This window comes from Artibeus jamaicensis, unplaced genomic scaffold (genome assembly GCF_021234435.1).
Source record: "Artibeus jamaicensis isolate MK-2021 breed Jamaican fruit bat unplaced genomic scaffold, CSHL_Jam_final scaffold_754, whole genome shotgun sequence".
NCBI classification, from domain to species: Eukaryota; Metazoa; Chordata; class Mammalia; order Chiroptera; family Phyllostomidae; genus Artibeus; species Artibeus jamaicensis.
Genome location: NW_026522054.1, coordinates 7,402,456 through 7,417,169, shown reverse-complemented (window position 1 = coordinate 7,417,169; position 14,714 = coordinate 7,402,456). Strand labels below are relative to the sequence as shown.

General features: G+C 61.8%; 1 protein-coding gene across 2 annotated transcripts in view; it reads right to left on the bottom strand.

Moving 5' to 3' along the window:
• CAMSAP2 (calmodulin regulated spectrin associated protein family member 2) overlaps positions 1-14,714 on the bottom strand; it is a 36,679-nt gene that overhangs the window by 8,464 nt on the left and 13,501 nt on the right. The window contains exons 4-12 of one of the 2 annotated variants that reach the window (XM_053659598.1): positions 14,185-14,268; positions 10,824-10,856; positions 8,199-8,340; positions 7,887-8,026; positions 5,849-5,942; positions 4,475-4,553; positions 3,305-3,384; positions 2,967-3,036; positions 213-2,391 (exon numbers count right to left, since the gene is read on the bottom strand). In XM_053659598.1, the coding sequence (XP_053515573.1) occupies positions 213-2,391; positions 2,967-3,036; positions 3,305-3,384; positions 4,475-4,553; positions 5,849-5,942; positions 7,887-8,026; positions 8,199-8,340; positions 10,824-10,856; positions 14,185-14,268 (2,901 nt within the window). The remainder of the gene's footprint in view (positions 1-212; positions 2,392-2,966; positions 3,037-3,304; positions 3,385-4,474; positions 4,554-5,848; positions 5,943-7,886; positions 8,027-8,198; positions 8,341-10,823; positions 10,857-14,184; positions 14,269-14,714) is intronic. The other variant, XM_037160913.2, reaches the window with a different exon arrangement.

The following is a 14,714-nucleotide window of genomic DNA, read 5'->3' as shown; positions in this document are numbered from 1 at the left end:
TCTGCGGAGGAGCCCTGGGCAGCTGCGTCTAAAGGCTTTTGTGGAGGAAACAGGCGGAGGGGCAGCGCGTTCCCCCCACGTCCCCCCGACCTGCGCGTGCCTGCGGGGGCCGCTCCCCACACCAGGGGCTTGCGGCAGGCGGGCAACCAGGGCCCCGCGAGCCGCCGCAGGTGGCGTCAGGTGGACACCTGAGCCCGCGCGTGCCGGCGTACCTTAAAGAAGAAGCCGCAGCACACCTTCTGGTCCTCGTCCACCTGCTCTCTGTCGCTTTCCCCGTCCCCTTTCTCGGCGGACACATCCGCCCTCACGGGGGGCTTCAGGTCCGAGAGGGAGACTTCGATGAGACTGGCGTTCTTGGGCGCGGCAGGGGGGAAGGCGGGCCGGGGAGGGGGCTCTGCAGGTCGGCTTGGCGGGCCCTCGTTTGGGGTCAGACACACGGTCTCCGTGACGGGCTGCGACAGGACCTCGGAAACGGTCGACTCCAGGGGTCTCACCTCCTTCTCTCCCGAGGGCGGGGCGTGCCGCTCCGGGGCCTCCCCCGGGTCCGAGGCCTCCTTCCTGGCCTCCTCCTTGGGCCCGGGCCCCCTCGGCTGCGGCTCCCCGTCGTCCCCGAAACACACGAACGAGCGGGTCTGAATGGGCACCTGGCTCGGGGAGAACCTCCTCAGCCGAGGGAGGCTGTCCACGGAGCGCGGGGGGGCCAGCGTGCGGGTCAGGGGCGCGATCTTCAGCTCGTTGGGCCGGGGAGTCCTCTGGTTCTTGGCGGAGGGCGGAGGGCCCTTCCTGTGGGAAGGCTGGGGGGACGGGTGGGCAGGGCGCGGGGGCTCTGAGAAGGCCGCGCCGCCCGGGGGCCTGGGCTCCCGGCCCGGCCTGAGCGGGGAGGGCTGGGGCGGCGCGATGACCCAGGACCGCTGCTCCCGCATCTGCATCAGCACCTCCTGCTGCAGCGACAGGCGCTGCATCTCCTGCTGCAGGAAGTGCAGGGACGCGTTCAGCTTCTCAATGGAGCGTGTGTACTCCAGCACCTCCCCCTCGCCCGCTGCCTCCTCCGCGGGGCTCGCCGGGCCCCACTGCTTCTCCGGCTCCACCGGCGTCGTGGGTGACTTGGGCCACGGGGCAGGGGGGCCCTCGGCACTCTCCTTGATGTCCGCCAGCGACCGGCTCCGCTGCCCGCCGGCCCTCGGCGGCTCCTTCTCCCTGGCGTGGTCGCTGTACACCTTCTCGTCCTCCGCCCCGGCCGCTTCCTCTCGCAGCGGGGCCGCCCCGTCCCCCCGCTTCTTCACCACGGTGAGGAAGGCCGTCCTGCCCATCTTCTGCCTCTGCCTGGTGAAAGCCGCCTCCACCTTCTTCTTCTGGGCCTCGATGGCCCGCCGCTTCTCCTCCAGCCTCATGCGCAGCTGCAGCATCTCGGAGGCCAGCAGCTGCGTGCTGTCCCGCGGCTGTGGGGGACCGGCCTCCTCCGGGGTCTGGGCCCAGGCGACCACGTGGGGGATGTTCAGTTCCGAGCCCTCGGGGGTCGTCTTCTGCGAGCTGCTCCCGCTGCTCTTCCCGTCGGTGTGATTCAACTTCCGGAACTTCTGCTCCGCGAAGCTGGTCATCTTGACCCCGGAGCTGGAGGACGCGCTGCTACCGGGCTGAGACCTGGTGCTCACGGTGCTGGGACAGGGGCTGGAGGCCTCGCGGGGGCCGCCGGCATGCAGGTCGTAGTCCTGGAGGAGCTTCGAGGTGTCGTCCATGTCCGAGTCCAGGCTGACCGTGTAGTCCCGCAGCGACGACTCCTCGTCCACGGTCTCGGGGATGTCCTCGGAGGGAACGTGGATGCCGGTGTCCACCTCCGTGTCGTCAGTGACAGGACTCAAGGCGCCGCCGGTGTCGGTGATGGGGTCGGGGCCGGTCTGGGGCAGCCGCAGGTTCGCGCTGAGGACGCTCAGCTCCTGGCCGTGGAGGAAGAAGCCGCCGGCCCGCGGCTCCAGCGGCAGCCCGTGCGGGGTCTGCTCAGTGTCGTGGATGATCTGCAGCGCCTCCTCGATGCTCGGGGTCTCGGTCTGGTGGCCCAGCTCGTCCAGGAGGGCTCTGCTCCGCAAGGCTCCGTTCGGGAGCCTGCAGTAGGCCTTCTCGTCGGGGCTCAGTGTGTCCACAGCAAGGGGCACGTGGACCTGGAGGTCCCTGTGCGAGTCCACGCCCAGCTCCTCCTCAATGCTCTCTGCCTCCTCTTCTCCACTCACCGGCCTGAAGGTCGGGTTCCTCCGGATGTTTTTAGGAACACGGTTGTTGTTGAGAGAAAGCCCTTCGTTACTAAGAGAGCGAGTGATCCCTTGGTTTGGAGTGAGTCTCTGTACAGTGTTTTCTTTATCAAAAGAAATATCAAATGAAACTCCGTGCACTGACGATCTAAAAAGATTCAGACAAAAAAGCATAAATACTTCCCAACGAGAAACGGCCGCGTGTCCCCAACAGCAACTACGTAGAACTCGAGCCGCCCTTGGCGTCTGTGGAGGCCCCGCAGTCCCCGGACGCCCCAGCGCCTGCACAGACGCCGTTGCACTCCTGCAGCGCGCACACCTGGCCGGGACCCCAGCCCCTCCCCAGACACGTGGGGCAGCCGCCACAACGCGACGCCGTGTCGGCAGGACACTGTCTGCTCTTGGCACAGGTGCAAGCACAGGCGTGACTCCACGGGACACACCAGTGACAGGTGATGCTCGCTCTCAGAACACCTTCAGTCTGTGGTGGGCTGAGCTCGCAGGCGTGGACGTGGACGACCGATCACTCCGTCGCACAGCCCGCTGGGTCCGGCCGGCACTGCCAGGCCACCTTCTGCCGGGAGCCCCCGGGCCCTCTCACCTGCCCACGGTGCCCCTTTCAAGGTCAGGTACTAAGTCACATCATTACAACCCGGCTAACAACACGAGGGCCTGAATCAGCATTACTGGATGATGTGAATATACGGGTGTAGTTCTCCTTACCTTTTCTCTTTGGGCCACGTCCCTATGAAGCCATCAACATAAGACATAGATGAAGATCTCCTAATTCCTCCTACAAATATAAAAAAAAATTACTGAAATTGTGTAAAGAGTTTAACTTACAGCAACTGAACAGATTTCACACATTCACTCATTAATGGCACTAAAAGTGTGTAGGTACACGCAGGGAAAGAGAGGTCATTTCGCTAAGAGAAGCAAGCGAAGACGCACCGGTCACCCTCCTGGTGCGTTCACTGTATTTCCCAGAGGACGAGACTGGGTTCTGCGCTTGCCTCCACTCGCCCCCACCGCCCCAGCCACCGCCCCCCCCCACACGTTACCTGAGGCTGCCGCCCGAGCGTGGGGGCGGGACTGTCTAGACAGCAGGTGCCGGGAGTGTGGGGGCGCCGCCCCTTCCCCGCTGCAACGAAAAGCAATGGGCACATCTCGGCCGGTGTATTCCGCTCGCCCGGCCCTTACGGAGGGCGGCCGACACTGCACACGGCACTGCCACCCCGACTCCACCCCAAACTTCAGAACCAAAGCCACTCAGGGACACGGTGCGTCGTTTGAGCCCACAAGCAGTCGGAAGGCCCGGAAGGCCCCGTGCACAGCCCGTGTCCTGCAGAGCAGACGCAGCCGCTTGGAAGTGAGGCGGTTGAATGTGAGTCGCCGCCAGTCTGCACCCTCTGGGCATCCTGGGCCTGGCGCCCAGGCAGCCCCTGCATGCGGGTCTCGCTGGTCAGGGCAGGATGGTCTGGGGACCGGCTACGTCCCTGCTGGTCACTCAGTCTGCTCACAAAGGGGATGAGACAGACTTACGTCTCCAGTCCAACATCTGGCCAGATTCTGCTCCTACCCCCCCCCCCCCGCCCCAGGTCTTAAGTCTGCTTTGGCTCGCAGTGGCGTCGGGCCAAGAACTCAGGCATCCTACCCCGGCCTGCTGAGAATAAATCGGGCCAGGTGGCAGTGACGTCAGTGGCCGCCTCACCCCATGGCGTCTCCATGACACCACCAACCAGTCGGGGAAGTCACGCAGGCAGAGGAAGACAAACCCGGCGTGGACTCACTGGCATATGCCATCGGGGAACAGAACGAAAACACGACACCAAAGGGACACTTGTGGAAGGGAGGGGTTGGGAGTGGGTACAAGGGGCAGGAGCGCTCGGTCCGTGATGCTGTGATGTGTCCCTGCAGTGACAGATGACTGCTAGACTTGGTGGATGGTCACGTTGTGAGGCACAGAAATGTCAAATCACCATGTGTACACCTGACACTAATGTCACTAATACAAGACTGTGCACCAACTACACCTAAATAAAAAAGTAAAAAGTTCTGCCGAAGCCCCGAGGGTCACCTGCCGTCCAAACCGTCCTCGATGAAGAGTGAGTTGTGTAAAGAAGGGCCGGGCCTGGGCCGCCTTCGGGCCTTAGCACACACCTCCCGCCCCCCGGTGACTCATCCCAGCGGCCGCGTTTCGGTTCCCTGGGCAAGCAGACGGGACGGCCTACCTGGCGCCATGGGCAGAGTGGGGGCAGCTGTCCGAGGGGCTCCCTGGGGCCGCTGCAGGCAGGTCGTGCGCAGGGTCGGCTGCAAGATTTGAAAGCCCCGAGTTACAGCCCTGGCACACTTCCAACGTCGTTTCCAGACTTTGAGACACGAGCAGACTTAACCTCAGTTTCCCTTCTAACAGAGTGAATCAGGGCACATTGAAAATTATTCTTAAGTAATTTTCACAGGGTAGAATTTTCTTTAAATTCTTCTCCAAGTGTCCCTCTGGCTTAAGAAACTGCAGTTCAGGCTAACTGGGGCCGCAGGCCACACGAAGGTGTTTAGAACACAAGCAGCTCCGAGCGTCTGACTCTGCGCAGCTGGCGCAGAGCTTCAGTCGAGTGGGTCCTGTCTGCTTCCGTGTGGGACTGCGGGTGTTCGGGAACCGGTTGGGGAGAGAAGCTCGTGGGCGAGGACGCAAACTCCCGGTGCGGTTCACACCCCGGTAAACTCCCCTGGGGAAGGTCAACTCCCTTCTTGCCTCGGAGACCTAGCGCACCAGCTGCCGCACGTCCCGGGCAGTGGGCCTCGCAAATGAAGCCGCAGGCGGCGGCGCAGGGGAAACCTGACTCTGCTCCCTGGCCTGGGGGCCGGTGGCAGCTGCGGCGCCAGCACTCGGTGGCATGTGGGCTCCATGCTCAATCTGCCTCCCCTTCCTGGTCTCTCTCTCGTCTCTCCGTGACTGTTGGGGAGAAGACAGGGCCGGGGTGGAGGACCGAGAAGACCACACCCGGAGCCCAACCTGCAGAGCTGCGTGGGCGCCGCCGTGGAGAGGACCCGCCTCGCAACCCGGGGGCGTCTCCCCCCCATGAAAACAGGCCTCCGTCGTGCACTGGGGCCGACGGGAGGGCCGTGCTGCCTTAGAACCCGCACGGGGAGACGGCTGTTCTTTATCTCTAGGGATCCTCACAGTAACCCTTCGTTTCTCATTAGCTGTCACTACGGCAATCGGGCAACCGTAACGCTACAGTGATCACCACAAAACCCATCACGGTTCCCATCCATCTCCTCTTCACGGTTTAGTGGCAGATTCAAACAACAGGTTGGAGCCGAGCCACAGTCTGAGTGGATTCTGGGTCACGGCGCTAAAACCTCGGAATCCACTGGGGGACAAGAGCTCGGGATGCGGTGGGAGATGCAGACAGAGGGCAGTGAACCAACAGGTGTGACGCAGGCCGCAGAGTCTCGGCCGGTCTCTCCACTTTCTCTGCTCTCCCAACCCCCCACCCCCCACCCCGGTCTCTCGCAGAGAACTCAGCGGCTTTAAGCAACTGAACGGTCAGGACTGATCGAGGGTGGGGGCTGGGAAGGAACAGCGGCTCGAAGGGCACTACCTCCGTGCGGGCGGACGACGCGAGGCTGCACGAAGGACGGCTTCACCACCTCGAACCACCAGAACAGCTCCGCCATGAACACCAGGTAGTTGCTCTGCAGGAGAGGGCGGGAGAAGGGGCGTCAGTGAGGACAGCCGGCCCCGGAGGTGGTGGTGACTGCCTATGGAAACACAGGGCTAGAGCTCGCTGTCCGTTGAAGTTCTGCGCGTGCAAACTGGCGCAGCCGTGAGGGCAGACAGTGTGGAGGCTGCCCCATGACCCAGCACGCCCTTTGCTGGTCTTCACCCACAAGAAACAGAAAGGGGACCCGGGGGAGAAGCCTGCACCCCACGTCCGCTGCTCACGAGAGCCACGGCAGGGGCCCCGCGCACCCGTCAGCAAACACGGGTGAGCAGGTAGAGACGAGGTGTGTGCACGCACTCGGACGTCAGCCACAAGGAAGGAGACAGGGACAGACCTCGAGAAACTAAGTCAGAGAAGGACCGGTGCTGCGTGACCTCACTCACGGGCAGGTCTAAGAGCCGGACTCTGGGAAGTGGTGCACAGGCGGTTTCCGTGACAGGGACGTGGGGTGGCGGGGAGGTGCTGGTGAAGGGAGAGCCCCCAGTTGTGAGAGAGTAAGTTTGGGAGCACCAATGACCGCCGTCGATGGCACTGCGTTACACATCTTAACGGTCCCAGCACAGAACAGAAGTGACCCCGCGTCTGACAGAAGGGTCGGTTAGTGCCACGGTGGTGACCACTCTGCACACCTCCAACTCACACGGCGTTTTATGTCAACTGTATCCTGACAGGCGCGTTCAGCACGGGGCAGGCTGACTGTCCTCAGCGACTGTGCCGTGCTTGGCCACCAGATGGCAGCACAGCAAGAAATCACCCCCTAAATCCTGAATACAACCGGAGAGGACCGCTTCCCGGAACCGAGGGCGGTAACCAGGGCACGCTGTCCCCTCATCCTGGCAGGGACCCGAACCGGTCTCACTGCCAGATCTGCCCCAGCGCACAGCCTGGCAGCTGCGGCGACGCTCAGGGCCGGAGGCGCGCAGACGCGCAGCAGAGGCGGCAGAAGCATGCCCGGCCGCCTCCCCTGGCTCCAGCGGCTGCGCATTCAGAAGAAACCACCGTCAGGCTTCGTGTGCGAGTTTCCGGGCCCTTTCCCCACGCATCCGTGTGCGCGTCCACATGGGCACGCGGCACAGGAGGGGTCTCTGAGCACCGCCGGGCCCACGTCACGTGACACACACAGCGTGTGCTGCCTGTTTCCCACTGACGCCGTCCCTCCCCCGAAACGGCCCAGCGGAGGCACAAAACGTCTCCCGTGTCCCCAGAGAGAGGCCCAGCCCCTGCGCCTGCTAGAGACCCCGGCAGCTCACCGCAGGGGCGGGGAGGATGATGAGCTTGAGCTCGGGGCACATTCCCAGTTGCGGTGGGGGGAGGGGAGGGGCTGAAAGTGGCCGCGAGGGGCCCTTATCGGGGGCCGCGCAGCCTCCTGAGGCTGGATGTCATGAAATGTCCACGTCAGGCCTCAGCTGCACGTCTCATGGTGAGCAAGGAACGCGGCCAGTGAGCACAGCCCTGTGGAGAATGCGCCTGCCCCAAGGCGCCCGAGCGAGGAGCGCCTCCCTCTGGGTCACGCGGGGCCGAGGCAGCCGCAGCATCAGCCTGCCGTGGTTGCAGGCACGCCCAGCCCTTACAGCCTCACACACACCTCTTGTATTTCCTGAGGCCATCAGAGGCAGGACTGGAACTTTTAACAGGCAAGTGCCAGGAAAGGCAATAATAGGACATATGTGGAAATAACATTTCCCGATTCCCATCTGGGTAAAAAGGGCGGGCGGGGCCTTCCGCGGTGAGGGTGCCACGGACCGTGCGCTATGGCGGTCAGTGTGGCTTTGCGGTTGGGAGAGGCCGGGAGCCAGCCGGGTGTGCAGAAAAGATGAGACAAGCAGAGAGCTGTGAGCCCGCGCACAGAGGGTCGTGAGCCCGCACAGAGAGGCCCCCCGGCCGCGAGGCAGGTGGCGCGAGCGCTCGGGCCCACCTTGATGGAGGTCGCGGCGTAGAGCATGTCCTCCAGGGCGAAGTGGCAGCACCGCGCCAGGTGCTCGCGGCAGAACTGCTGCACCAGCTGCAGGTTGTACAGGCTGTCGGCCAAGGACATGGTCTCCTTCAGACAGACGTCTTCAAACGGAAGAGAGTGGGCGGTGACTGGGGTGGCCCTCACCCCCGTGCCAGGCCCCGCGCAGCGACCTGGCACCGAGCACCCTGCGGGCTGTTCCGCGAACCGAGGGACGGGGGAACGAGAGCCGCCTCGCGGTCCCCACCCCCGGCTCGCACACCCACGTGCACTCACCCTCCAGCCTGACGACCCCAGGGCAGTAGAAGTGGATGAGGGCGGCCAGCGCGCAGCCGTCCGCGCCATCCTTCAGCAGGTTCTCCACCAGCGGGATGCAGGGCAGCTGCTTCAGCAGCGCTTGCTCTTTCCTGTAACGAGCCTGGGACGTCGGAGGGGAAAGAACGTGAGGAGGTGCCAAGGACACCCGGGGAAGAGCCGGCACTGTCGGGTGTCCCCCCAGGGCGGCACCACACCCCGCACGAGAAGCTAGGGCTGCCCACACTGTCTCTCTCCCACGTCACACACACCGCAGCACCGGGGCCCGCGCTCACCGCCACTGCTCCTGTACAAAGCAGCAGCGGACAGATTCTGAGGGCTCTGCACCCCACCATCAGTCCGCTCCCCTGCAGGGCATGCGACCCCAGACTTCAATGGGGGCTCCCCCTCCGTGGGCGGTCCTTCCCTGGCAAGGCCCAAGCACCCCTGGGGCAGAAAGGCCTGCCAGCGCGGTCTACACTGGGGCAGGGAGGGACACACGGCCCTCGGGGAGGCCTGTGGGCAGGAGCAGCTCCCCGAGGGCCTTCGGTAGCATCACGAGAGACGCTGGCTTGTCGTCTGAATGGTGAGGGGGCAAGAATAAAGCATGACAACTCCAACATGGGAAAAGCCGCCCCCGCTGGGGCCACATTGGCCAGGCAGAGAGCAAGCCCGAGGGCTTCTGCATCCCCTGAAAAACGGAGAAGCCCTGGTCAGGGGAAGACTGGGTATGGGTTTGTAGGGCAGTTCTTTGAACACGAGGCCTGCCTTGAAGCGTGGGGGTTAAGGACAAGCTCTTGAATCAGATGAGCCAGGTTCAAGTCCTGGTCTGGCCACTCACTGGCCTTATATCTCTGCTGCCCAGAAATAAAGGCACCCAGCTTCCCAAGGCCACACATACTGATCCTGGAGGATCGAACAAGACGCCACAAAGTGCTACACAGGCTGCTGGGCATGTGGCAGGCGCCGACTCCAGCCACAGCCCCCTGAAGCCAGGAAACCTGACATGGGGGGGGGGCGGGGGGGCGGCGTCAGAAAAATGTGAGCGCAGGTACTTCATCAGCAAAACCCATGGTTATACTGGTTATTGCTACTCAGAGAGTTTTTAAAAATAAAACTTTTTTCTTCCAATTCATCTAATCTCTTGTCTGTATATTTGATAGTTAAAGTATGGTTATGAGATAAAATACCTTTGTCAGAATAAAACGGACACGTAACGTCCTGAAAGAGCACAGTGTGGCCGCACGCCCTTCGGAGGGCGTGGCCCCAGCAGAGCAAGCGCGTCCTCGCGGGAGGCGCTGTCCCCTCCCCCTCCCGCTGGTACCCAGTGCCTGTCCTCGCCACCCAGAGCTGGCAGGCCCGAGCTCACAGAGGACGACACCCAGAAAGACACCCCGTGCGTGCACCGCACACGGCCTCCGTGGATCGCTGACTTCACAGCCCTCAGAAAACTGCCTCCACCGACAGTTCGTGAACCGACCCTGAAAAGGGGCGAGTGGGTGGGTGGGGGGGTGGGAGGAGGAGACCCACCCGGAGCCTCGGCCTCGGGCCCGCTCGGCACGGGCCAGGGCCTCCCCCTCCCAGGGAGAGACAGAGCAGCCTCCTCTGGGAAGGCCTCCCAACTGCCCACTCGCCCCACTTCCCAGGCCAGCTGACCGCCCAGGGTCAAGGACAAAGAACCGGCGTGTGCGCCTGGTCCTCCTGTGCTCTGCCGGGCAGCACCTCTGCACCAGGGACACACGTGCATGGACTCACACGCACACACACAGGGGTGCACGAACAGACGCATGCACGGGCATGCACGCACGCACATGAGCACAATGCACGCAGCCGTCTGCACGGGGGCTGCAACAGCGAGCGCGCCGCTCGGGCTGGACGGGCAGTGGCGTGTGGGCAGCGGCCACGTGCCCGGAATGGCCTGCACCCCCCCCCCCCCCCACGGGGCCGGATGGTCTGCCCTCCGAGCCAGTATCGGTGAGGGTACAGAGGGCGCCACCTGTCTGTCACACAAGGTGACCCCTACGATTCAGGCTGGACCGGAAATGATACTTTCAAAAACATGATTTTGAAATACAAATAATTGCCCTGGCTGGTGTAGCTCAGTGGATTGGGCACGGGCCTGTGAAGCAAAAGGTTGCCGGTTCAATTCCCAGTCAGGGTACATGCTTGGGTTGCAGGCCAGGTCCCCAGTAGGGGACACATGAAAGGCAACCACACATTGATGTTTCTCTCCCACTCCTTTCCTTCCTCTCTCTCTAAAAATAAATAAAATATTTTTAAAAAACACAAAGAGTTTACACATGCAACTCATACTCACTTTTACTAATGCTGTTAAGACTAATCAGTCTATGTTCATGCTTTTTCAACCCCGTTACCGACGGTCTGTGACTGCCAGCAAGAGGCTTCTGTGTCAAATGACTTTTACAGCGTCTGCCCCAGACCTCGCTGGTTTTCTAAACCTTCCGATCTCACATGGGAGCGAACACCTGAGAACCCAACCTAGGCAGGACTGACGGGCCCCCACGGAATGAGGGCAGCAGCCAGACACAAGAGCCATGCCATGGTCGCAGGTCTAGAGGGCAGGCGGGAGTCGCGGGGCACACTTACAGGAACCAGTTTCCAAAACCATTTGGAAGGAGACTTCAGAGGAAGCAGCGGAAACAAAGGGAAAGGGGAAAGTCGTCAGAATTACTTCGGCTAAGTCAGTCAGCTTTCTGAGGGCAGGGCTCCACGTTCGTAGTTCCCGCGGCCTTTGAAATGCCAACCGACGTTAGCTCAAAATACAGGTCTATCGGAAAAATAAAAACACGGGGACAGAAGTAGACTGCGACCCATCGAGTAAGACTTCGCCGGTTCCCAGGAACGACGAAGAGATGACAGGTGGGGGCAGACTGCAGTGAACGCAGAAGCCAGGACGCTGTGAGAAAGCCGCCCCTCGTCGGCGCCACGGTCACGCTGGCTCGGGCAGGCGCCGCCAGCAAGCAGCCCCGGCAGAGGGGCCGCTGCAGCAGGCAGACCTCTGGCAGAGCCAACGCTCGTCTCTTTAGGCCCGACCCTCTGCACAGAATACGGCTTGGAGAAAAAACCATGTAACCACCTCTGAATTTTTAAAGTGCTCAACACCCAGGCTCCTGGCTGAGCTGCACCGAGTTGACCATGAAACAAGGACGCGGCTCAGGCCAGTGCCATGCTACCTGTAAAGGCAACAGTGTCCGGAAAGAAAGTAACGAGCGTTGACCACCAACGCCCACGCTCGATCAACTGCAACTACAGAACCTCAGGGGCAGAACCCCAAACAGAAGCTGCCTATGTCCGGCAGGTCAAGTCCTCACAACCGCTTCACTGAAATAACGGTGAGAAAAAGGAACCCGAGGTCAACCTAGGGGTCACACCAAGCGATGCATCTGAGAAGGAGTCACCGTACCAGACCTCCAGTGTTCGCGCTCTGCTCTATAAACGTGTGACACAGACGACCGAATCAGTTACGGCGTTGCAGGTTAGAAGTCAGAGTTTCCCAAAGACAGTCTGAAGGGCGCTAAGTCCTTGGGATGTCAGCCCATGCCCTTCATAAGAGGTCAAAGGTCCAATGCATTCGGGGAAGAGATGGACAGGCGTCCCAGCTGGGCCCCGTCTTCCCTGAGAGGGGCTGGGACAATTCGAAAGGGGCCCAGGCAGGGCGGCCTGTCCCCAGCAGGGTGGACGCCAGAGCCCTGACTGGAAGGTGTCTCGGGTACCGTCTGAAGAAGCAGAGTTGCACGAGAGGGCGGGTGCGGGGCCCAGCCGCTGGGGCGCTCTGGTCCGAGCGGAAACCCGCCTGGGCTGTGCGGGCTCTGCACAGCATTCGCCGCCCTCGTGCCGGGGACAGCGTGCGCGACTTTGAGGCGGACCCTTCAAAGGAAAAGCAGTTGCAGCTGGGAAATGCGCTTCCCCACGCGGAGCTCGCCCGTCCAGCACCCAGCCCCACAGAACCCCCCCCCCACTCTGTGAAGAGGGCAGGGCGCCGTGGCACACGCACACGCATCTCTGCGGCTCCGAGAGCGCGCACCGTGCACTGAAGAACACACACCCGCATGTGTAGCTCCCTCAGAAGTGTCCGAAGGGCCTGCTGGCCAGCCCCCACTGGACACCCACACTCCTGTGTCCCCGTGACCTAGTGCCCTACTTTGCCACCAGCACCGGGAGCCCTGCCGGGGGTCTGCATGTGGGCGTCCACAGAGCCAGCCTACAGCGTCCACGAGCCTTGCCTCAGGGTGCCGAACGCTCACGAACACAGTGTGGGGAACTTGGAGAATCGCTCTAGTCACAGAGTTTAGGGGCCATCTGATCCAACCTGCAAATTTTCCCAGATAAAGGAAACCGGGCCCAGAGGGTTCCAGTGCCTCCCGTGGGTCGGGACGCTCAGCAGCGGGGAACCGCTCTCTTTGTCAGCCTAGCCCTCTCTGCTCGGCCACCTTTGGGGACTGAACGGTGGGCCTCGCGTCGCTGGTGCAACCTTGAGACATCTTTAAAGCAGGGTTGCCAGGTTCAGCAAACAGGAAATACAAGGTACTCAAAAAACTCATACCAAAAATTACTTGTTGTTGATCTGAAATTCAAATTGAACTAGGTCTCCTACTTCAGAATCAAAAGGAGTACCAGAAGCAAAAGGAGCAATTTGAAAAAAAAACAGAGAAAACCACATTAGTAAACTGGATTTTCCTCAACGTGACGCTTCTCACCACCCCACCTCTGAGGATGCGGCCTGAGCCACCCTCGGAAACACGCTGCCCAGGGGTCTCGCCGGTTTGGGACACAGACAACACTCCATCCCCGCGGAGCAATGCTCATCGGGCCCTTGGCTCACAACCCATGGGCCACACTGTGGAGTCTGACCCTTCTGCAGTGTGTGTGACAGCGTCCTGGGAGAAGGCCACTAGTGACAACTCGGGGACACCTTCTTCTCCTCATTCCTGATCAGAGCCAGGAGAAAACTGGGGGGCAGGGCTACACCCATCTCTAAGGCACAGGTCCACCTGCCCCAGATGGGAGGGAGGGACTCATGAGGAAGGCCTGGGGAAGGGGGGGAGGGGGCGGGACCACGCTGAAGGCGGAGACAGGGGGAGCGGTGAGGTCTGGGTGGTGGGAGGGGCCATGTCCACTCTGATTTAACTTCCGGGGAAAGGACCTGGAGCCCACCCAGGACTCGTGGAGTTGAGTCCGCAAGCTAAGCCAGGACCATCGCTGCGACGCCCAAACATCCAGCTCAGACCGGTCCGGGGGCCTTGCGCACGGCGCTCTCGCCGAGGCTGGCCGAGCCGGCAGCTTTGCCTCCCCTCCTGCCCACCCCTCCCCTCAGCAGCAGCACCCCCGACTGTGGCCCAGAGGAGCACAAGGACCGGGTGATGGTGCAGAGGCTAAAGTCGTTCCGACCTGAGGCGAAGTCTGAACACTTGGTTCCTTACGCCTCAGGTCCAACACTCCGGCACATGTTTAAAGGGCACCCGTCACACGCATGTTGGCGGGTGGAAAGGTGCGCTGTGCCACAGAAAACGCCTCTGGTCTCAGGACAAACACAGACTTGCGTGCAGAGCTCTAAACGCCGTGCACCCCTTTGACAGACTGTGCGTCAGCCTCCCTTCTCTCCCTACAGAACAGTCACGTGGACGGCGGCCACCCTGGACTGCAGCTGTAACATCTGGTCTGACCACACGGCGGGGCACAGCTGTTTTCTCGGTTCATAGGTTTTACCGAGAGAACCTCAGAAAACAGCTCCAGCCATCAACAGCTTTTCCTGACGCCACCGTCCAGTCCGCCTTCCCGCTGTACTTCTCGCCTGGTCTTCACTGCCGGGCCGTCTGCCCTGGGCAAAGGCACCGCCACCGAGAGCGGCCAAGGGAGGGCGGCACGGACCCGTCCTGAAACACTGCCCCGAAACACTGGTGCCCGGGCCGCAGGACGGGCGGCCCTGCCTCCCCTCTGAGACACATACCTTCTGCCCTCCCGGTGCCTCCGCAGGGTGGGGCTCTTTCAGTTTCTGTTCCTGTTCGATGATGTCTTTCAAGTGTTCGTTCACCTTAAAACACAAAAACATTCCCTTGAGTTCATGTTCAAATACACGACTAAAATAACGTGCAACTCAAAAGGCTGTGGTCAGGTCTCTGCTGCCAGATATCGACGGCACTTACATGAAGAGCATGTCGTTGCCCCAGCCAGAGACACAGCGTTTCCCGGGGGCTACATTTGAAACCTGCAATCGGCTCTTTAACTTAGTGACTGCTACTGGACGCCCCTGTATGTCAGGAAGGGGCCGGAGTGGGGAGGAAGCACAGGTGCTCGGGGTCCCGTTCTGATGCTCAGGAAGCCGCAGGACGTCTGTTCAGTGAAAACTGCACAGCCTCTTTCAGGACTGGGAGTGAAAATCCACGTGGTCAGTCCTTTAGCTGCGAGGCAGATGCGCCCCGACCGCAGCGGGTTTGGCGTGTGGGCGGGAGGGAAAGCCACGCTGAAGTGTGTGCAGCA